At 45.3% G+C, this 21,660-nt stretch overlaps 1 protein-coding gene across 1 annotated transcript in view; it reads right to left on the bottom strand.

Annotated features, from left to right (window-relative positions):
* The window catches only part of LOC135550474 (roundabout homolog 2-like), a 114,835-nt gene that overhangs the window by 52,644 nt on the left and 40,531 nt on the right, over window positions 1–21,660 (bottom strand). The window contains exons 3-5 of the mRNA XM_064981318.1: window positions 1,419–1,576; window positions 1,073–1,193; window positions 781–919 (exon numbers count right to left, since the gene is read on the bottom strand). Coding sequence (XP_064837390.1) covers window positions 781–919; window positions 1,073–1,193; window positions 1,419–1,576 — 418 coding nt within the window. The remainder of the gene's footprint in view (window positions 1–780; window positions 920–1,072; window positions 1,194–1,418; window positions 1,577–21,660) is intronic.

The raw sequence follows: 21,660 nt of genomic DNA, 5'->3' as shown, positions 1-21,660 counted from the left end.
GACAAAGAGAGCAGAGAGTCATGGTAAATGTAGTTTTATGCTGTGGACTTAAACACACATTGACTCCATTGGCAGCATGGTCCTGACATGATACAAAGTAATGGCCTAAACAGAGGAAATTGTTAGACCTGGGGCCTTGTTTAGTGTAGCTATATACACGTAATGATTATTTTGGAGTCTAGCTAGGACTGCTATAGCATAGAAAATCAAGAGCTAAAATACTAAAATATACATCCAGAAATAGAGATAGAAAGGACGGAAGGATAGTAAATAAATTCAACTTGTGGATCCATACATTGTGAACGTATGCCTGCACAAGCGACATAAATGGCAACATACAGAATACTCATGCCCTCACACACACGGACAGCATACACGTCAGCCTGAAAAACACACAAGATCCACTTTGTACCTCAGGGTAGCACGCGCATAGTAAGTGCAATAGCTGACACTTCATCTGGGTTTAAGAACAGGACTGTGGGCTTTGGGAAATAATGTTAGGTGATCCAAGCTGTAGTAACATGTCAGGACTTTACCTGCTGTAGACTGGGACTCATTAGTCCTGTCTCACAATCCATATGGACAACTGTTTCAACCACCACAGCCACAGCAGGAACTCATAGAACACACGGTCACACACACACACACACACACACACACACACACACACACACACACACACACACACACACACACACACACACACACACACACACACACACACACACACACACACACACACACACACACACACACACACACTCCCCTCTCTCTCCTCACCTGCCACGGGGTATATCCACGTCGTCCTTCCTCCAGCGTAATGAGGGAGGTGGGTCTCCCTGTACCTGACACCTGAGTTCCACACTCTCCTCCACCAGGACCACCTGGTTCACCGGCCGACGGACAAACGTGGGTCTCTCTGGACAACCACACACACAGACACAGACACAGACACACACACACACGCGCATGCACACGCACACAAGATGAGTCTACAAGCACTCGTAAAACAGGTAGCATGTAGACAAGTGCAGCTATTACAGAAAGCACCAGGGGGTGAGTCTGTCCTTACCGAACACAGAGAGCTGAGCCGTCTCACTGTCTCTCTCCCCCACCATGTTGGTGGCCACACACACATACATCCCTGCATCACTCTTCCTGGTGTTGGAGATGGTCAACTTCCCTCCGCGTACCTGACAGATAGACAGAGACAGCGCAGCAACGTCTAAATCAGACACTCTGTACACGGCTTTCAGTGACGAGAACCGTTGTGACTACTAGCCACGGACTGAAACTAAATTACACCCACGTCACGCTACCCCAGACGGCGACGGTGGTTAAGTGATTTTGCATAGCCCAGCCATCCCTAATGAGAGTTGACGTAGAGGAGCGTGTCCCGAAAGAAGTGCTGTACTCACAGTGACCCTGTCACCTTTGAGGTCCAGACGGGCCTTGTCTTTTCTCCAGAAGGTGGTGGGCTCAGGGTGCCCACGAGGAGGCTGGCACTCCAGGGTGGCAGGCTCCCCCACTGCCACCACCATGTCCTGGGGGTTCTGTCTGAAGTCGTCACGCAACACTGGGAGAAACAGAGAGAGCGAGGTTAGACTCTATCTAAACAGTTTGTTTTTTACTAGGTTCATTGTGGATATAGTTGATGTAGTGTTTCATCCACTGTGTGGGTAGATAATCCAAGCTGGATGATCAACAACAACAAAAAACAAAGAGTTCACGGACAATAAGTGTAATATACAGTGTAGAAATAACGTTGCACTCTGTCAGTTAGTAGCAGAGTAAAGAAAATAACTGGAGGAGAGCCAGAGCCTAGAGCAGAATTCTAGTCATACAGGAATTGTGTGGGATGGATCCAGAGCCCCGAGGTCCTGCTGTCAATCACAGGAAGCTGTGGCAGATGAGATCAGGGGTGTCTCAGTCACAGAGGCCTGGCCAGGTCTACAGAGCCATATGGCTGGGTGGGTTCTGTCACTGTCACACGTCACTCCTCTACTCACTCAGACGAGCCTTTCTTCCACCCCATAGTGACACCCCCACTTAAAACGTTGCACCTTTAGAAAACGCTGAGCGTGATATTCCATTCGGAATGCAATACAAATTTCAAGCCTCCAGGAAGAAAAATAATTATTGCGCGAACACTCGCACTTAACTTGTCTTAATGGCACTGACTTTGCTGATAGCTACTTTATTGAGGATATGTACTTACTATGAATGTGATATGTGGTTGTCTCACCTAGCTAGCTTAAGATTGAATGCAGTGACTGTCGCTCTGGATGAGAGCTCCTGCATCTGCTAAATGACTCAAATGTAAACGTGACAATGTAAGAGCCACATATTCCCGCTGTATTTGTTCCAGCACAGTGAGGAGAAAGGGAAAAAACACAACTGTGGGAGAGAACACATTTTGGTCAGCAAGAAGTGAATTTAGATGCAACCCTGCACACCTCTGAGAAGGTAGAAACCCAACCCAATAGAACGATTCTGAAATGGGCTTCAATTCTCTAGTGTGGCGGGTGGTATAAATATGGTGCAATGTGAAGATATTTGTATATAAATGACCATAGGGGCCTCATTACATGAAGTCCTCATTATGTGAGGTGAGAGGGGAGCTAGAGCAGGTGGTGCATCTGGTTTCTGCATCCTAATATTACAAACTGGTCCCGTACATGTAGCTGAAGGCCAACATTTAAACCTTGCCATGATTCAAGCCTCCCGAAATGAGACAGAAATCTATCTACAGTATTTGAGGAATACGACTTTGCTGAACACCATAGACACAACAAGCAGAGATGAAAAGGGCTTGAAACTGCATGTGAGCAATAAAATGAGTGATAAAGATTTAAAAAGAGAGCAGGTGTTTAGCAAGTGGTTGTTTGTTCTGGCTTTGGTCTCGCAACGTACTCTATCATAAAAGAGGTATGCAAATCTTGCATGATAACATCTGACGATGTTACAATAGCGATGTGCACGCTCCAACGGGGTAGAAGGCCATGTGCTGTTGTGATTCTGGATGGCCAGATAACTAGCAACAATGACACGAGGTGATTGTATCTTATTATTGATACCAAGTCCTGTTTTGAGGTGTTTTGACTGATGCCATGTTATTCTAATAGGTTTTGTTCTAGATCAAAAAGGGGCTTAATTGTGTGCGCGGCAGGGGGAGTGGCAGGGGGCGTGTCATGGCGGCGTGGCAGGGGACGTGGCAATGAATGGGATCTGGCCGCCAGTACAGCTACATTTTAGAGAACAATTCAGAGTCTCCCCATCTTGGCGTCGTAGAGACATTTTTAAGCCAATTTCTTGCAATTCTACACATTTTGCACATTTTGAATTCTTCCTGCCTGTTTAGCTTCTATTTTGGCGATTGTTAGTTCTTAAAGATTATAAAAAAATATATAGATCCACTCTATTATCTTTTCTACGTACTTTATATCGTGTTTTAGTCGTTTTAGTTCTGTCACGCCCTGACCGTAGAGAGCTTTTTATGTCTCTATTTTTGGTTTGGTCAGGGTGTGATTTGGGTGTGCATTCTATGTTCATTTTTCTATGTTATGTATTTCTTTGTGTTTGGCCAGGTATGGTTCTCAATCAGGGACAGCTGTCTATCGTTGTCTCTGATTGGGAATCATACTTAGGTAGCTTTTTTCCCCTCCTTCTGCGTGGGATCTTGTTCTTTGTTTGTGCGCAGGTAGTTTGCACAAGGAAACTGTTTCCAATAAACATTGGAGACTAAATATAGTTGTCACCAATCTAAGCCAGCCCAGTGTGTTTTGCCCCATAGTTGTGCACGCGTCGGTTTTGCTGCTAAACAACCAACCCGTCTATACTGCATGTAGGCCAGTGCTGTAATAGAGTCCAACAACTAGGACTACTACTGGCATTGCTGGCTGTAGAACGGGGTGTTTTATAATATGATCTCTCTTGACACAGGTCTGCTGAACAGTGGCTTGGAGTTTGTTGAATAGTCTATGTGATGAGAACAGCCTGCAGGGGCGTGTCACTTTCTCAACAGCAGTCAGAGGCCTGTCCCATTTCTGTCACACTTATGACACATAGCCTACACACGTGCACGTGCACACGCGCACATACACTAACACAGTTGCCCGGGTCACGTACTACCAACATTTGCTGATGATGCATTATCAAAAAGAGCCAGAGATGGAGAGCGAGAGAGACAACAGACACCCAATGGGGTCTGGAACAGGGAGGGGGTTATTTGCATTGGGGGATTTTTGAATAAATAAACAACTTAGCATATCTGTGCCCTAAAAAAGTCATCAGCAATCAGTCAGGAGAAACTTCAGAGTCGAGACGGCGAGCGTTTACCCAGCGTTCCCCAGGGCCATGAGCCCAGAACATTACCTATCATTCCAGCAGCCAGGCAGCGACGGCAGGAAGGACAGACAACAGACCAAAAGCCATGTGGATGTGGCTGGCGGCAAACCAAGTATATACAGTCATTTCAGTTGTTTATACAATAGAAACACAGATCACGTATAAGCCACTGAAGCTCGAGGAGCAAAGAGGGGTAAGGATGCCACTGATTAATAATGGGCACGACACGATACGTAACATCAATCAGCAGGTCACATCCAATTACTGCTATTTAAACCACTGATGCCCCAACTTGTATCCTACTCCTTAGGTGTCTGTCTATGTGACTGGTGACATGTCTCGACCATAACAGTGAGTGCCTCTCCCTTCATAACTTTTAACATTGGGACAGTACATGACATACTCATCTCACAGAGATGTACCAATGTCTCTGTCTTCCATTCTCCTGCGGGTCAGCCAGACAGCCAGCCAGTCACCCTGAATGGCTAACAGTTAAGCAGTAACTACAATCATGTTGCATTAGCATCCCGTCCTTTTGTCATGTAATGTAAATTGAAGATGTAGGTGTCAGCGGACGCTCTCCTCCCCTCTCCCATCCCTCCTCCCTCCCTCTCTCTCTCTCTCTCTCTCTCTCTCTACGTTCTCCCAATTACAGTAACAGAGCTCCTGCACACCACACTTCAACATCTATAATTGATGATCGTCTACTCTTCTGTCTCTTTACGCATTCACTGACTCACACGCTTCTCCTGCTCTTGCTCCCAACCTTACCTAACCTACTTCTCTCCCTCACCCACTTAAACTCGCCTTCTACTGTACAACAGCAGCTACAGCTGGAGCTGGGAATTTTTGGTTTGTAGCCTTCTGTGTCTGAAAATACTGTAACATGGAAATATATGGATTGATGGTGTGGTAAATGGCTTTTAATAAATGTTTATAACAAACTGAAGGACTTTTGTTATAAACTGAAGGAAGAACTTTGTTATAAACGTTATAACTTTGTTATTAACTGAAGGAAAAAAGGCGTTTAAAAAGGTCTGATTTAGTACAATTAGATAATGGTCCCGTGTTTGACAATAAGTCAGTCGCTGGGCTCTGATGTCATCTCTTGCCCAGTCATACTGGAAATGGCTCAGTGGCCCACAGGCTCTGTGTGATTTCTAGGACTGGACACTGAGAGCCTTCTGCAGTACATTGTGGGAGTGGGTGTGTTAGGGGAGGGGGGATGCTTGTAATATGTGGTTCTCTCACCTAGCTATCTTAAGATGAATGCACTAATCACTCTGAATAAGAGTGGCCTCCGATTGCTCTTAAATACAAGTAAAACTAAATGCATGCTCTTCAACCGATCGCTGCCTGCACCTGCCCGCCCGTCCAACATCACTACTCTGGACGGTTCTGACTTAGAATATGTGGACAACTACAAATACCTAGGTGTCTGGTTAGACTGTAAACTCTCCTTCCAGACTCATATCAAACATCTCCAATCCAAAGTTAAATCTAGAATTGGCTTTCTATTTCGCAACAAAGCATCCTTCACTCATGCTGCCAAACATACTCTTGTAAAACTGACCATCCTACCAATCCTCGACTTCGGCGATGTCATTTACAAAATAGCCTCCAATACCCTACTCAATAAATTGGATGCAGTCTATCACAGTGCCATCCGTTTTGTCACCAAAGCCCCATATACTTCCCATCAAGGCGACCTGTACGCTCTCGTTGGCTGGCCCTCGGCTTCATACTCGTCACCAAACCCACTGGCTCCATGGCATCTACAAGACCCTGCTAGGTAAAGTCCCCCCTTATCTCAGCTCGCTGGTCACCATAGCAACACCCACCTGTAGCACACGCTCCAGCAGGTATATCGCTCCGGTCACTCCCAAAACCAATTCTTCCTTTGGCCGCCTCTCCTTCCAGTTCTCTGCTGCCAATGACTGGAACGAACTACAAAAATCTCTGAAACTGGAAACACTTATCTCCCTCACTAGCTTTAAGCACTAGCTGTCAGAGCAGCTCACAGATTACTGTATTTACTTTGCAACCATGGCCTTTTTTCCCCCTTTACCTCCCTTATCTCACCTCATTTGCTCAAATTGTATATATACTTATTTTTCTACTGTATTATTGACTGTATGTTTGTTTTACTCCATGTGTAACTCTGTGTTGGTGTATGTGTCGAACTGCTTTCTTGGCCAGGTCGCAATTGTAAATGAGAACTTGTTCTCAACTTGCCTACCTGGTTAAATAAAGTTGAAATAAATAATAACAAATGTTTTAAAAAAATGCACAATTGAAGTTGTAAGTTTACATACACATTAGCCAAATACATTTAAACTCAGTTTTTCACAATTCCTGACATTTAATCCTTGTAAAAATCCCTGTCTTAGGTCAGTTAGGATCACCACTTTATTTTAAGAATGTGAAATGTCAGAATAATAGTAGAGAGAATGATTTATTTCAGCTTTTAATTCTTTCATCACATTCCCAGTGGGTCAGAAGTTGACATACACTCAATTAGTATTTGGTAGCTTTTCCTTTAAATAGTTTACCTTGGGTCACACATTTCGGGTAGCCTTCCACAAGCTTCCCACAATAAGTTGGGTGAATTTTGGCCCATTCCTCCTGACAGAGCTGGTGTAACTGAGTCAGGTTTGTAGGCCTCCTTCTCGCACATGCTTTTTCAGTTCTCCCCACAAAGTCTCTATAAGATTAAGGTCAGGGCTTTTTGATGGCCACTCCAATTCTCCCCAATTTTGTGGTATCTACTTGTTGTAGTAGCTATTATCTTGTCTCATTGCTACAACTCCCTTCGGGCTCGGGAGAGACGAAGGTTGAAAGTCATGCGTCCTCCAATACACAACCCAACCAAGCCAAGCTGCACTGCTTCTTAACACAGCGCGCATCCAACCCGGAAGCCAGCTGCACCAATGTGTCAGAGGAAACACTGTGTACCTGGAAACCTTGGTTATCGCGCACTGCGCCCAGCCTGCCACAGGAGTTGCTGGTGCGCGATGAGACAAGGAGATCCCTACTGACCAAGCCCTCCCTAACCCGGACGACGCTAGGCCAATTGTGCATCGCCCCACAGACCTTACGGTCGCGGCCGGTTACGACAGAGCCTGGGCGCAAACCCAGGGACTCTGATGGCACAGCTGGCGCTGCAGTACAGCGCCCTTAACCACTGCACCACCCGGGAGGCCTCATTGTAGGATTTTTAATGAATTTATTTGCAAATTATGGTGGAAAATAAATATTTGGTCACCTACAAGCAAGCAAGATTTCTGGCTCTCACAGACCTGTAACTTCTTCTTCAAGAGGCTCCTCTGTCCTCCACTCAGTACCTGTATTAATGGCACCTGTTTGAACTTGTTATCAGTATAAAAGACACCTGTCCACAACACCAAACAGTCACACTCCAAACACCACTATGGCCAAGACCAAAGAGCTGTCAAAGGACACCAGAAACAAAATTGTAGACCTGCACCAGGCTGGGAAGACTTAATCTGCAATAGGTAAGCAGCTTGGTTTGAAGTAATCAACTGTGGGAGCAATTATTAGGAAATGGAAGACATACAAGACCACTGATAATCTCCCTCGATCTGGGGCTCCACGCAAGATCTCACCCCGTGGGGTCAAAATGATCACAAGAACGGTGAGCAAAAATCCCAGAACCACACGGGGGGACCTAGTGAATGACCTGAAGAGAACTGGGACCACAGTAACAAAGCCTACCATCAGTAACACACTACGCCGCCAGGGACTCAAATCCTGCAGTACCAGACGTGTCCCCCTGCTTAAGCTAGTACATGTCCAGGCCCGTCTGAAGTTTGCTAGAGAGCATTTGGATGATCCAGAAGAAGATTGGAAGCATGTCATATGGTCAGATGAAACCAAAATATAACTTTTTGGTAAAAACTCAACTCGTCATGTTTGGAGGACAAAGAATGCTGAGTTGCATCCAAAGAACACCATACCTACTGTGAAGCATGGGGGTGGAAACATCATGCTTTGGGACCAGGACGACTGATCCGTGTGAATGAATGGGGCCATGTATCGTGAGATTTTGAGTGAAAACCTCCTTCCATCAGCAAGGGCATTGAAGATGAAACGTGGCTGGGTCTTTCAGCATGACAATGATCCCAAACACACCGCCCGGGCAACGAAGGAGTGGCTTCGTAAGAAGCATTTCAAGGTCCTGGAGTGGCCTAGCCAGTCTCCAGATCTCAACCCCATAGAACATATTTGGAGGGAGTTGAAAGTCCGTGTTGCCCAGCAACAGCCCCAAAACATCACTGCTCTAGAGGAGATCTGCATGGAGGAATGGGCCAAAATACCAGCAACAGTGTGTGAAAACCTTGTGAAGACTTACAGAAAACGTTTGACCTCTGTCATTGCCAACAAACAAAGGGTATATAACAAAGTATTGAGATAAACTTTTGTTATTGACCAAATACTTATTTTCCACCATAATTTGCAAATAAATTCATAAAAAATCCTACAATGTGATTTTCTGGATTTTTTTCTCATTTTGTCTGTCATAGTTGAAGTGTATCTATGATGAAAATTACAGGCCTCTCTCATCTTTTTAAGTGGGAGAACTTGCACAATTGGTGGCTGACTAAATACTTTTTTACGCCACTGTATGCTTGGGGTCATTGTTCATTTAGAAAACCAATTTGCAACAAAGCTTTAACTTCCTAACTGATGTCTTGAGATGTTGCTTCAATATATCCACATAATTTTAATCTATTTTTTAAAGTGCATCAGTCCCTCCTGCAGCAAAGCACCCCCACAACATGATGCTGCACCCCCGTACTTCACAGTTAGGATGGTGTTCTTCGGCTTGCAAGCCTCCCCCTTTATCCTCCAAACATAACGATGGTCATTATGGCCAAACAGTTCTATCTTTGTTTCATCAGACCAGAGGACATTTCTCCAAGAAGTACGATATTTGTCCCCATGTGCAGTTGCAAACCATAGTCTGCCTTTTTTGTGGCGGTTTTGGAGCAGTGGCTTCTTCCTTGCTGAGCGGCCTTTCAGTTTATGTCTATATAGGACTCGTTTTACTGTGGATATAAATACCTTTGTACCTGTTTCCGACAGCATCTTCACAAAGTCCTTTTCTGTTGTTCTGGGATTGATTAGCATTTTTCAGACCAAAGTACGTTCATCTCTAGGAGACAGAATGCATCTCCTTCCTGAGCGGTATGATGGATACGTGGTCCCATGGTGTTTATACTTGCATACTATTGTTTGTACAGATGAACTTGGTATCTTCAGGTATTTGGAAATTGCTCCCAAGGATGAACCAGACCATTTTTTTCATGAGATCTTGGCTGATTTCTTTTGATTTTCCCATGATGTCAAGCAAAGAGGCACTGACTTTGAAGGTAAACCTTGAAATACATCCACAAGTACACCTCCAATTGACTCAAATTATGTCAATTGGCCTATCAGAAGCTTCTAAAGGCATGACATCTTCTGGAATTTTCCAAGCTGTTTAAAGGCACAGTCAACTTAGTGTATGCAAACTTCTGACCCACTGGAATTGTGATACAGTGAATTATAAGTGAAATAATCTGTCTGTCAACAATTGTTGGGAAAATTACTTGTGTCATGCACAAAGTAGATAACCGACTTCCTAAAACTATAGTTTTGAAGAACTAGTTTTCATGACTCCAACCGAAGTGTATGTAAACTTCCGTCTTCAACTGTAGATAGGGAGAGAGGGAGATAGCAGAAAGACAGAAACACAGAGAGAGATGGAGATAGAGAGAAAGAAAGATAGGAGAGTGAAATAGCAGAGAGACAGAAACACAGAGAGAGATGGAGACAGAGAGAAAGAAAGATAGAGAGTGTGAAATATCAGAGAGACAGAAACACAGAGAGAGATGGAGAGCATGCGCAGACCAGCTGGCTGGTGTGTTTACGGACATATTCAATCGATCCCTATCCCAGTCTGCTGTTCCCACATGCTTCAAAAGGGACACCATTGTTCCTGTTCCCAAGAAAGCTAAGGTAACTGAGCTAAACGACTAACGGGCGTTAGTCCGTCATCATGAAGTGCTTTGAGAGACTCGTCAAGAACCATATCACCTCCACCCTACCTGACACCCTAGACCCACTCCAATTTGCTTACTGCCCAAATAGGTCTACAGACGATACAATCTCAACCACACTGCACACTGCCCTCACCCATCTGGACAAGAGGAATACCTATGTGAGAATACTGTTCATCGACTACAGCTCAGCATTTCACACCATAGTACCCTCCAAACACGTCATCATGCTCGAGACCCTGGGTCTCGACCCCGCCCTGTTCAACTGGGTACTGGACTTCCTGACGGGCCGCCCCCGTCAGGGGGTAGGGGGTAGGTAACAACATCTCCACCCCGCTGATCCTCAACACTGGGGCCCCACAAGGGTGCGTTCTGAGCCCTCTCCTGTACTCCCTGTTCACCCACGACTGCGTGGCCACGCACGCTTCCAACTCAATCATCCAGTTTGCGGACGACACAACAGTGGTAGGCTTGATGATGAGGGCCCTCGGAGTGTGGTGTCAGGAAAATAACCTCACACTCAATGTCAACAAAACTAAGGAGATGATTGTGGACTTCAGGAAACAGCAGAGGGAACACCCCCCTATCCACATCGATGGAACAGTAGTGGAGAGGGTAGTAAGTTTTAAGTTCCTCTGCGTACACATCACAGACAAACTGAATTGGTCCACACACACAGACAGCATCGTGAAGAAGGCGCAGCAGCGCCTCTTCGACCTCAGGAGACTGAAGAAATTCGTCTTGTCACCAAAAGCACTCACAAACTTCTACAGATGCACAATCGAGAGCATCCTGTCGGGCTGTATCACCGCATGGTACGGCAACTGCTCCGCCCACAACCGTAAGGCTCTCCAGAGGGTAGTGAGGTCTGCACAACGCATCACCGGGGGCAAACTACCTGCCCTCCAGGACACCTACACCACCCGATGTCACAGGAAGGCCATAAAGATCACCAAGGACAACAACCACCTGAGCCACTGCCTGTTCACCCTGCTATCATCCAGAAGGCGAGGTCAGTACAGGTGCATCAAAGCTGGGACCGAGAGACTGAAAAACAGCTTCTATCTCAAGGCCATCAGACTGTTAAACAGCCACCACTAACATTGAGTGGTTGCTGCCAACACACTGACTCAACTCCAGCCACTTTAATAATGGGAATTGATGGGAATTGATGTAAAATATATCACTAGCCACTTTAAACAATGCTACTTAATATAATGTTTACATACCCTACATTATTTATCTCATATGTATACGTATATACTCTATTTCATCTACTGCATCTTTATGTAATACATGTATAGCCATCACTAGTAATACATCACTAGCCACTTTAACTATGCCACTTTGTTTACATACTCATCTCATATGTATATACTGTACTCGATACCATCTACTGTATCTTGCCTATGCCGCTCTGTACCATCACTCATTCATATATCTTTATGGACATATTCTTTATCTATCCCTTTACACTTGTGTGTATAAGGTAGTAGTTTTGGAATTGTTAGCTAGATTACTCGTTGGTTATTCCTGCATTGTCGGAACTAGAAGCACAAGCATTTCGCTACACTCGCATTAACATCTGCTAACCATGTGTATGTGACAAATAAAATTCGATTTGATTTGATGTGAGATATAGAGAAAGAAAGATAGAGAGAGTGAAATAGCAGAGAGAGACAGAAACACAGAGAGAGATGGAGACAGAGAGAAAGAAAGATAGAGAGAGTGAAATAGCAGAGAGAGTCTGAAGTTGTATTTTATTTCGTAGAGTGGTCGCTAGCATCATAAAACCTTCCAGCAATATTGTGAGAATGTTATGCATCAGCGGGAGTGTGAGTCAGGGATCTGAATCTGCTCTTTTATCCGCCTTGTTTCACTAAAGCAGCTATAGCCTGGGGACCACGGCTTTATTATATGCACTTGTCTTCCTTCGCTGAGATCGCACAGCGCGGTGTTGCAAAAGGTTGCTCAACCATAATGGAGAGAACTTGATAATGCAAAATAATGTCCCTAAACGCGCGTGTGTTCTCACTAAGCTCGGGTTTAAATACCAACTAAACTGTTCAGCTTGTCCGAGTAGGTGTGTAAGAGAAACGATGAGAGACAGAGAGAAGCAGAGGGAGCGCACGTGTAAATCCCAGAGAAAAATATGGCTGCCACTCATCTTCTCCAATATGCCTGCTCCTCTCTCCTCTCTTCTCACTGACAAATGATAAAACAGCAAACAGGCAGATGAAACTGCATGAAATTCAGCATTTCTCTCCATCGGTCCAATTCTGCTGGGAGGTAATTTAAAAAAGTGGTGTCAGAGAGAAGCAACAAAATGCCTGGGACCATCTGTGCCTCGAAACCATCCAGCATGTTCAAACAGTGACGAGCAGAGCTGCCTCGCTAACAGAGAGCGGAGTGGGGAGGAATATCCGGAGCTTTGTTTACTGCCGGGCTACGATTACATTCTTTCTGCTGGACACATGCAGATGGCACACAGCGTGTATATGTTTCGAGCTATAGAATGTAAACAGGTGGAGGATTGGCGCTGCAGTAAACATGTTCCCATTTGCAACGGCCGCCATTCGGGACAAAGAGAAAGCTCATTAATATGGTAATGCCATGCTATCACACCAATCCATAATCACACTTCTGCATACACACACGTCCTTTTGGTTGTTTCATTGAAGACTGTGATAACGTGACCTTTGACTGGGGAATCAGCAGAAAGGTAAGCAGGGGAAACAGGGGGAACAGGGGAAACAATCTCAGGGCGTGGGTCTACGGGAGAATAGCACACGCTCTACAGCACGGGGTACCTTTAGACATACTGGTAGACACCATCTACAAACCCCTCCACTACACATTGAAGAACGATGGTGGGTAACATATAATGTGCCAGTGTTGGTGAAATACCAGCTGCTAATAAGGCCACTACCACCAACCTTCTGTGCCAAGGGAAAGCATGGTATCAAAACAAGTCCAGTGCCATGCAAGTGAGGAGGGGGAAGGCGTGACGGCAAGGGAGTTGAAACAGGTGTGTTCTGACCCCCCCCCCCCCCCACCCCACCCCACCCCCACAGGCGCTACTGAGCCCCTGGAAGCAGCTTACAGTACCCATTAGGATTATTCACCCCAAATCCATGTTAATCACATTTGGGCACACGGTAGCCCACTGCCGCCACTGCCACCCACCACATTCATCAGGACTGTAGACGGAGACGTAGTCTGGGGGACGGTTTGGGGTCAAAAGTAGCATTGGGGGGACAGCATCACTAGTCTCCCACATATAAACAAAGTTCAACACCCAGAGAGTATAGACACATGAAACCATCCCCGCACAGCTCCCTGCACAGCTCCCTGCACAGCTCCCTGCACAGCTCCCTGCATAGCTCCCTGCAGCTCCCTGCACAGCTCCCTGCATAGCTCCCTGCACAGCTCCCTGCACAGCTCCCTGCACAGCTCCCTGCACAGCTCCCTGCATAGCTCCCTGCACAGCTCCCCGCACAGCTCCCTGCACAGAGCACCTGGGCAGATAAAGATGGACTATCAATCAGAGGCCTGACTGCAGTGCCACCTCAGCAAATGGCATCAATTCTTTACGGATGACAGTTCTACAGACAGATAGGCATGGGGAATCAGTCAAAGCTTTCCGATGATAGCTCATCAGAGGGGGATCACAACGAGTCTCCTCTGACGGAGGACATTCGGTCGCCCCTACACACTGCATACACAGACCTCACACACACACACACACACACCACACACGCACGTCACGCACTCCACATACACACCACACTCCTCTCAGGGAGCTCCACTGTAACATGTTCCAAAGGGCCTCTGTGTCAAACATTACTTCCCATTCAGCTGTGTGTGCTGGCACTGAGAGGGATCTGAGAGGGAGCGGGAGTGAAAGAGAGAGGAAGGAGAGCAGAAAAAGAGGAAAACATAAGCGTTCATCCCACAAGAGGCCTTTGTGTGGCAGACTTCCAGGAATAAGGTTTAATCAGTTTTCCCTTCTTCTTCTGTCAGTCTTCTGCCTTCTCTTACACACACACACACACACACACACACACACACACACACACACACACACACACACACACACACACACACACACACACACACACACACACACACGGTACACATACACGGTACACACACACACACACACACACACACACACACACACACACACACACACACACACACACACACACACACACACACACAGATAACAACACACGACACACACACACATGCATAACACACACATGCATAACACACACACACACACACATACACACACGCATACACACACGCATACACACACGCATACACACACACATACACACACGCATACACACACGCATACACACACAAATCCCTGTCTCTCCCGACAGCAGCAGTAATTGTGCCTGCAGTCTCTCGTCCTCCATGACTCTCTCTAACTCTTCTGACAAAGCATCTTGTTTATTTATTCACAAACCTCAGCATTAATCTCTCACCCTAACCATCACTCTCTCCTCCTCCACAATCTTTCTGCCACCGCTTTCACAATCTATCCTTCCATCTCTTCCACACTATCTCTCTAAATCCCTCACTCCCCATCTCTTTATCCATCTCCCCCTGAAGGGGAGAAAAGAAAATACTCTGTAAAAGAAGCCTGTTAATGTTTTATTTTTTGAGGTTTATGCTAAGCCTGCAATCGTAATAGAAAACCGTTAAAGTAAATTCAGATATAGCAGGTCATTACCAGAGCTGTGTGAAATGAACCTCAGAGGACAGAGGACAGCGTATACGTGACGTGATGCTGAGCAAAATAACAGTAAATACCAGGCTGGCTGATCCCAGCACAGCTGGAGGTCTCAGCACCTCTAATCCTGGCTCTGACTCAGCCCACAGCCCACTGGCCCAGGGACAGCTGAGTGACAGGACAGGGGCCACACCTCACTGCCAACTGGGCAAAAGACAGCAGACTGGCCCTTTTAGAGACGTGTTAAGCTGTGTGTCTGTAGGGCTCTGTGTGGTATTGGGTCAAACAGGGACCAGACCTTCCACTAACAGACTTTCCATTAACTGTAGGGTGTCAATCACTTTGGACTGACCGTTTGGGACAAACAAGTTCAAGTTCAACTTGAACTAACAAACACAGTAATTCCAGTCCTCTTATTAAACAATGATGTGGTTATTCAGCAGATCTTTCAGCTGACACAGTCCTGCCTTGTTGCACTACTGCAGCTAATACCATCATTCTGTTGACAGTTGTAATGTCATGTCCTGTGAAGTCCGATTCATGTTGATGTGGCCACAGACTGAACACTGTACTGGTGGTGGCAGTCAAAGGACTGGCTGTCACATCAAACCACAGTGCTCTGATACAATCGTGTAGCAATCTGGCCATCCCAGAGACAGACAGACAGACAGCACATCAATGGCTGGTCAGAGCTCTAGCATATGGCTGACAGCGAGCCCAACAGCAGGACGACCGACTGCCTGAGCGCCCCACTGCCCGGCCGGCTGACCGCTGGTCTATAAGCAGACTAACTGGGGATAGATCCGAGGATTAGCTTCTGCTCTTCATTCATTTGATTTCCTGGGGTCATCTGACTGACCAGGGCTAGGGACACGAGGTGGAGAGGAAAGGGTTAATGCCAATGCTATTCTATACACTGTAGATGATACATCCAGCTAGTAGTAAAAACTAAACATTGGTGCCTTAACAATGTACCTGACCACACAGCCACATCCAGAGATCAGCACGGACACACATATTCTTTATCGATATAGCTCCTTCGTAGGCTCTCCACCCTAAGAAATCAGACACAGTTGATTCTATTGTCTGCTGTTTTATCTTATTATTTCATCAAGGTGAAACTCTTCCAAATCTTTTATTGCCTTCACCATCGCCCGCGGCCAGGCTCTGGTCCTGGCACTGCTATAACTGACACGCAGTGATTGATCACAGAAATCTCACCATCAGCAGAGAGAGAAAGAGAGAGAAAGAAAGAGAGCGAGAAAGAGAGGAGAAATAAATAAGGAAGGGATGGCTCTTCCCCTGTGGGCAGTGTAATAACCCTTTAAATCATCTGAAGATGACTGCTGTGACAGCCAGGCTGCCTCTGCCTGCCTCTGCCTCGCCAGCCACTATCTCTGCCTGCTGACACTGGAGCCAGTCTGGGGCTCCGTCCTCCCATTTCACATACGTCTCCATATGCCAAACCCAATCGTCTATGTAGAGATGAACAAGAAGAAAGATCAAGACAACACTGACATATCCGTGGAGGAAGAGGTCATTATATTGTGATGCATGCAATGAATGAATGAATGACTGGCACATACAGTACAAGGACATGGAAGCTCGTACACATAAACACACACAATATGACAGACTTGTGATATCTAGTCCTTGTCCTGGTGTGAGGAGGGAGAACACAACAACAAACCATATCCTCCGGTGGATGAGCATGTGTTCTGGCCTTGTTACCCCACCGCGGCTGAGGTAGTTATCACCGTGGCAACACCGTGGCAACCCCTGCACCTCCAGTGACCATGATGTCATCAGAGGTGAGAGAAGCAGCCCAGTGGTTCTGCTAATTACAACAACAACCACTCGTGGTTAACGAGGACCTAATTGCCTGAACATGGCTTCTGCCATAGGGGACAGACAGACAGGGAGAGAGGGAGGGATGTTGTCTGGCAGGTGAGAGAGGACACAGTGAACTTTGAAGTGCAGCGTATACTGCACTGTAGTCACTATCTCAATGGTAAGCTCCACAGCCTATCCTGGTCATATAAAGACCTGCACATTTTAAAATCCCATGCCCCTGCCCCACTGTCTGCTCTACTAAGCAGCTCACCATTGTCAGAGGCTATTGCAGCAAAAAATGGAAGCATATCACAGTATATCCCCAGTCATTATGGAGCGCTTGATGCTGCATTTCCAGGATGCCTACCTTCCCCAAGCTCCCTGAAAAGTACCCAGAGGATTTAAAGAGCACTAGGTCACTCTTCTCAAACGTAGCAGTCAGCTAAATCCCCTGGATTCTAAATCCCCTTCCCGTTCCACTCTCCAGAAGGGGCAAAGCCCACACCGCCACCGTGATTCCCACTGTTGACCCTCCACAAGACTGGCAACTTCAACTTACCTCCCAAGGGCACTTACACTATTACGCTGAATGTCACGTTCCCTTTTCTGAAGATGCAACATGAACGCAGAGACAGCTTGCTAACTAGACCCACAAACCAGTGGAGAGAAAAATGGTTCACTTATTTTGGAAGCATTGAAAGCTAAATAAAACATACACACATTTTGTTTCTCTCTCACAACAGCTTTTTAAAATCAGCAGATCCCACAAACCCCAGCTGTGCAGCTAGTTGATTGCCATTATCATTATCAATAATGTCTCTTGAGTGATGAAATAACACATTAAAACAACAAGCACCCTAATGGAAATCAACGTTCTATTGTGAAAGAAAAATAACACAACCATTAAAAAAGTGAGTCAGGAGTTGACAATGGAAAGCTGAAAAGTGGAAGAGGAGGAAGAAAATGAGAAACAGACACAGTGTCACGCCCTGACCTTAGTTATCTTTGTTTTCTTTATTATTTGGTTAGGTCAGGGTGTGACAAGGGTGGTTTGTGTAGTTTTTGTATTGTCTAGGTTTTTTTTGTATGTTTATGAGGTTTTGGTATGTCTAGGTATATGTAGGTCTATGGTGGCCTGAATTGGTTCCCAATCAGAGACAGCTGTTTATCGTTGTCTCTGATTGGGGATCCTATTTAGGTTGCCATTTTCCATTTTGGTTTTGTGGGTTATATTCTATGTTTTGTTGCCTGTTCTGCACTAGCCATATTGCGTCACGGTTCGCGTTGAGGTTGAGAAGGTTGAGGAATATGGTTCAGCATTGCAGTCTCCCTTCTGACCTTCAGCTCCCCATTGGGATACACAGCTGACCACAAGGTCAAGGCCAACTGACCACAAGGGAAAACATGTCATGGACAGGAACACAAAATGCCCCAACACTCACTCTCCCTGTGACTACTATTGACGATACACAGTGAAGAAACAAACCCAGGCTGCGTTTCAAACTCTTAAAAGACGCACCCGATCCCCTCAGCCCTCAAATGAAGTGGACACTTCTGATGACGTATCATGACCCATGACGAGTATACACTTGAAGGGCAAGGGGCGAGGGAGGGAGGAATTATTTTTAAATGGACCGCCCTTGCCAAGAAATTTGTCAATTGTTCATCCCGCGATGATTGTGTTTTCTGCCACCGGTGGCTTGTGGGTGCTTTATATGCGCTACAGTCAATTATGAGTGCATGTCTGTCTACTATAATTATTATTATACGCCTACTGCATGATAGCTAGCAAATTAATTAGCTAACTAACGTTAGCCTGCCGAACTACTTCTGAAGAAGAAAAGTGTTTTACTTCTACAATTTCCAAAAGCTAACCAAACAGAAACATCAATATGAGACGTGTTTGTGCATTAGTAGCACCATTTCTAACTTATTTATATTCGTTTTTATTACACTTGTACTCCATATTGACGTTGAGGTTTTAAGTTTTGACAGACTTTTCTTAGCGGATGTACAATTTCAGGCCCTGAAGTGATGAACTAGATATGCGAATTCTCGACATTATCGTGTGTTTAGTTTCTAGATGATAATGCTAGCTAGCTAGGTGGTCAACAGCATTTTCATCCCTGGACCACCCCAAAATATGCATATAGCTATAACATTCGGTACAGCAACATCACAGACACAAGTATTTCTCAAGGAGATACTGGTGGAGACAGTCTGCTCGTCCACCCCTCAGAGGCCCATTAACTGCAACAATCACTCCAACAATCACACAATCGTTCCAATGGCATGTTGTGTTAGCTAATCCACGTGTATCATTTTAAAAGGCTAATTGATCATTAGAAAACCCTTTTGCAATTATGTTAGCACAGCTGAAAACTGTTGTTCTGATTAACACAGGAGTGATGGTTGCTGATAATGGGCCTAGGTTACGCCTATGTAGATAATCCATACAAAATCAGCTGTTTCCAGTTACAATAGTCATTTACAACATTAACAATGTCTACACTGTGTTTCTGATCAATTTGATGTTATTTTAAATCGACAAAAAACGTGCTTTTCTTTCAAAAACAATGACATTTCTAAGTGACCACAAACTTTTGAACGGTAGTGTATATGACATTCTATTGGTTGCAAGAATTTTGTAGAACAATTTCAACTCAAATATTCTATGTCTTGAATCTGGCGTCGTTTTGTGTATCAGTTCATAAACATCATTATGTATCTTGGTTATACGTTACTGGTAGCGTCACAGGGGACCTAGAGCACCTGCAGGCACTTGTTCTGGAAATATTTTGAGTTCATGTCACAGATAGAGCTTCAGCTTGTGTGCAGGGTCAGAAAAAACCCCAAAGAGGATTTCAGGTCTTGGTAAACATGACCACAGGTCTAGGTAAACAAGTTAGAACTAGCTAACCAACACCACCAACTTAGTTTCAGCCCGTCAGGATATATAAATAGTCATGATGTCAGTGTAGATAACCACATGATTGAGTATAGTATGTCATATAAACACATTTCCTCTGACTGGGTCTCACAGTAAACACATTTAGAGATGTGTAGTGCTGTGGGAGGGAGGGAGGCAGCTGCATTCTGGATGTGCTCAGCAGACGACCTAATCCACCGCAGCAGCAGCAGCAGGGGAATTATAAACCTCACACAAACTTCACGGGAATAGCACTACAAGCCTCAGTTCCCAGCTCCAAGGCAGCAAAACTCATCAGACACCAGGGTTATTTCCAATGCTTTGCTGGGCTAAGCCATTTGGTGAGATCATTCCAACCATTTTGGTGGGTTTGTATATTTTTTATTGACTTGTATTTATTCAGGGGAACCCAGTTGATACCAGTGTCTCATTTGTAGAGGTGCCTTGAGGACGTAAATTCCATTAAAAAAGTACATTTACAGTATACAGTATATATAATTTGTTCCATGGCAAGGTCATGACCTTAAGACGAGTTATGACAGGCGTATTTGGGTTAATTGGTGGCTGGATTATATTCACTTAAAGATAGGACTATTGGACGATGGATTTATCACAAGGACATCCCACACAGAGTGCATGTGTTACAAAGGACCTCTTTCTTTTTTTTGTCTTGATCCCTCTCTTTCTCTGGCCATATACAGTGGCTTACCGTGTGTCAACACAGCAACATACACAGCAATAAGGGACATGACATGGTTTTCCCTGCAAACATCATCCTTCATAAATATACTCGTACATCATGTATCCGATAATCTAGATGAGGCTTTGATATCCAAATCTAAACGTAAAATGCGATCCACACAAAGCCCTTGTTTGAAAAGGGATTTCTCTTGTCCCTCTTGTCCCTACACACACAATAATAGACCGTTTCAAGGTATGTCCCTGTATAGGTGAATAGTGTTTGGCTCAGAGGAATGAAATTAGCAGCAGGAAAGATCGTAGGAGCAACATGTCAGACGTACTCTATCCAATGGACTTGTACTCGTTTACAGTTTAAAGCTCAATGCAGTTGTAATGTAATTTAACTGGAGCCCCTAGAAAGAGCGTTCATCTATTCTGCTTCATCGCATTAGTCCCAATGTACTGACCTACACACCAACATTTCCCTTTCTCAGTCTCTCTCCTGTTCTCTCTCCTCTCCCTGACCTCAGTTCAACCCTTCACCAGGCTCTTTTCTACGTGAGAGTGTAACAGACAGGGGAAATTCATTGATCTGCCTAAGATCAAAAGAGGAAGAGGAGAAAGGAGGAAGAGGGCAAGAGGATGTCCTCTCTTTCACCCCATCCTAGGCCGGAGGAGAGACACTGGCCTCTGCTCCTCTAGGCCATCCATCCATTCTGTCTGCTCACTTAGTGAACGGAGTGGCTGGGAGGGAGAGAGGATGTAACGGCCCTGAGAGAGGTGGATTCATGAGGATAGGGTAGAATTTAAAGAGGAAGAAGCCCTCTATCTGAGCGTCCCTAAGAGCTCTATACCACCCAGCTTATGAAGGGCAGCCATTTTGTTTCAGTTCGTAGAGGGAAAATGAGGAACGACTGACTCCAGTCGGACGCACTTCTCCAAGGCTACTCAAACATCTCTCATCTCCGTCTCTCTACATCGGCCACTGGACACTTCATTTCCATAACAACATGTTTTCTCTTAGTTCATTTCCCTTTGTTGTAGCTACAATTAACGCCAGC

Source organism: Oncorhynchus masou, chromosome 12 (genome assembly GCF_036934945.1).
Source record: "Oncorhynchus masou masou isolate Uvic2021 chromosome 12, UVic_Omas_1.1, whole genome shotgun sequence".
Lineage (NCBI taxonomy): Eukaryota > Metazoa > Chordata > Actinopteri > Salmoniformes > Salmonidae > Oncorhynchus > Oncorhynchus masou.
This window is presented reverse-complemented; position numbering and strand designations above follow the sequence as displayed.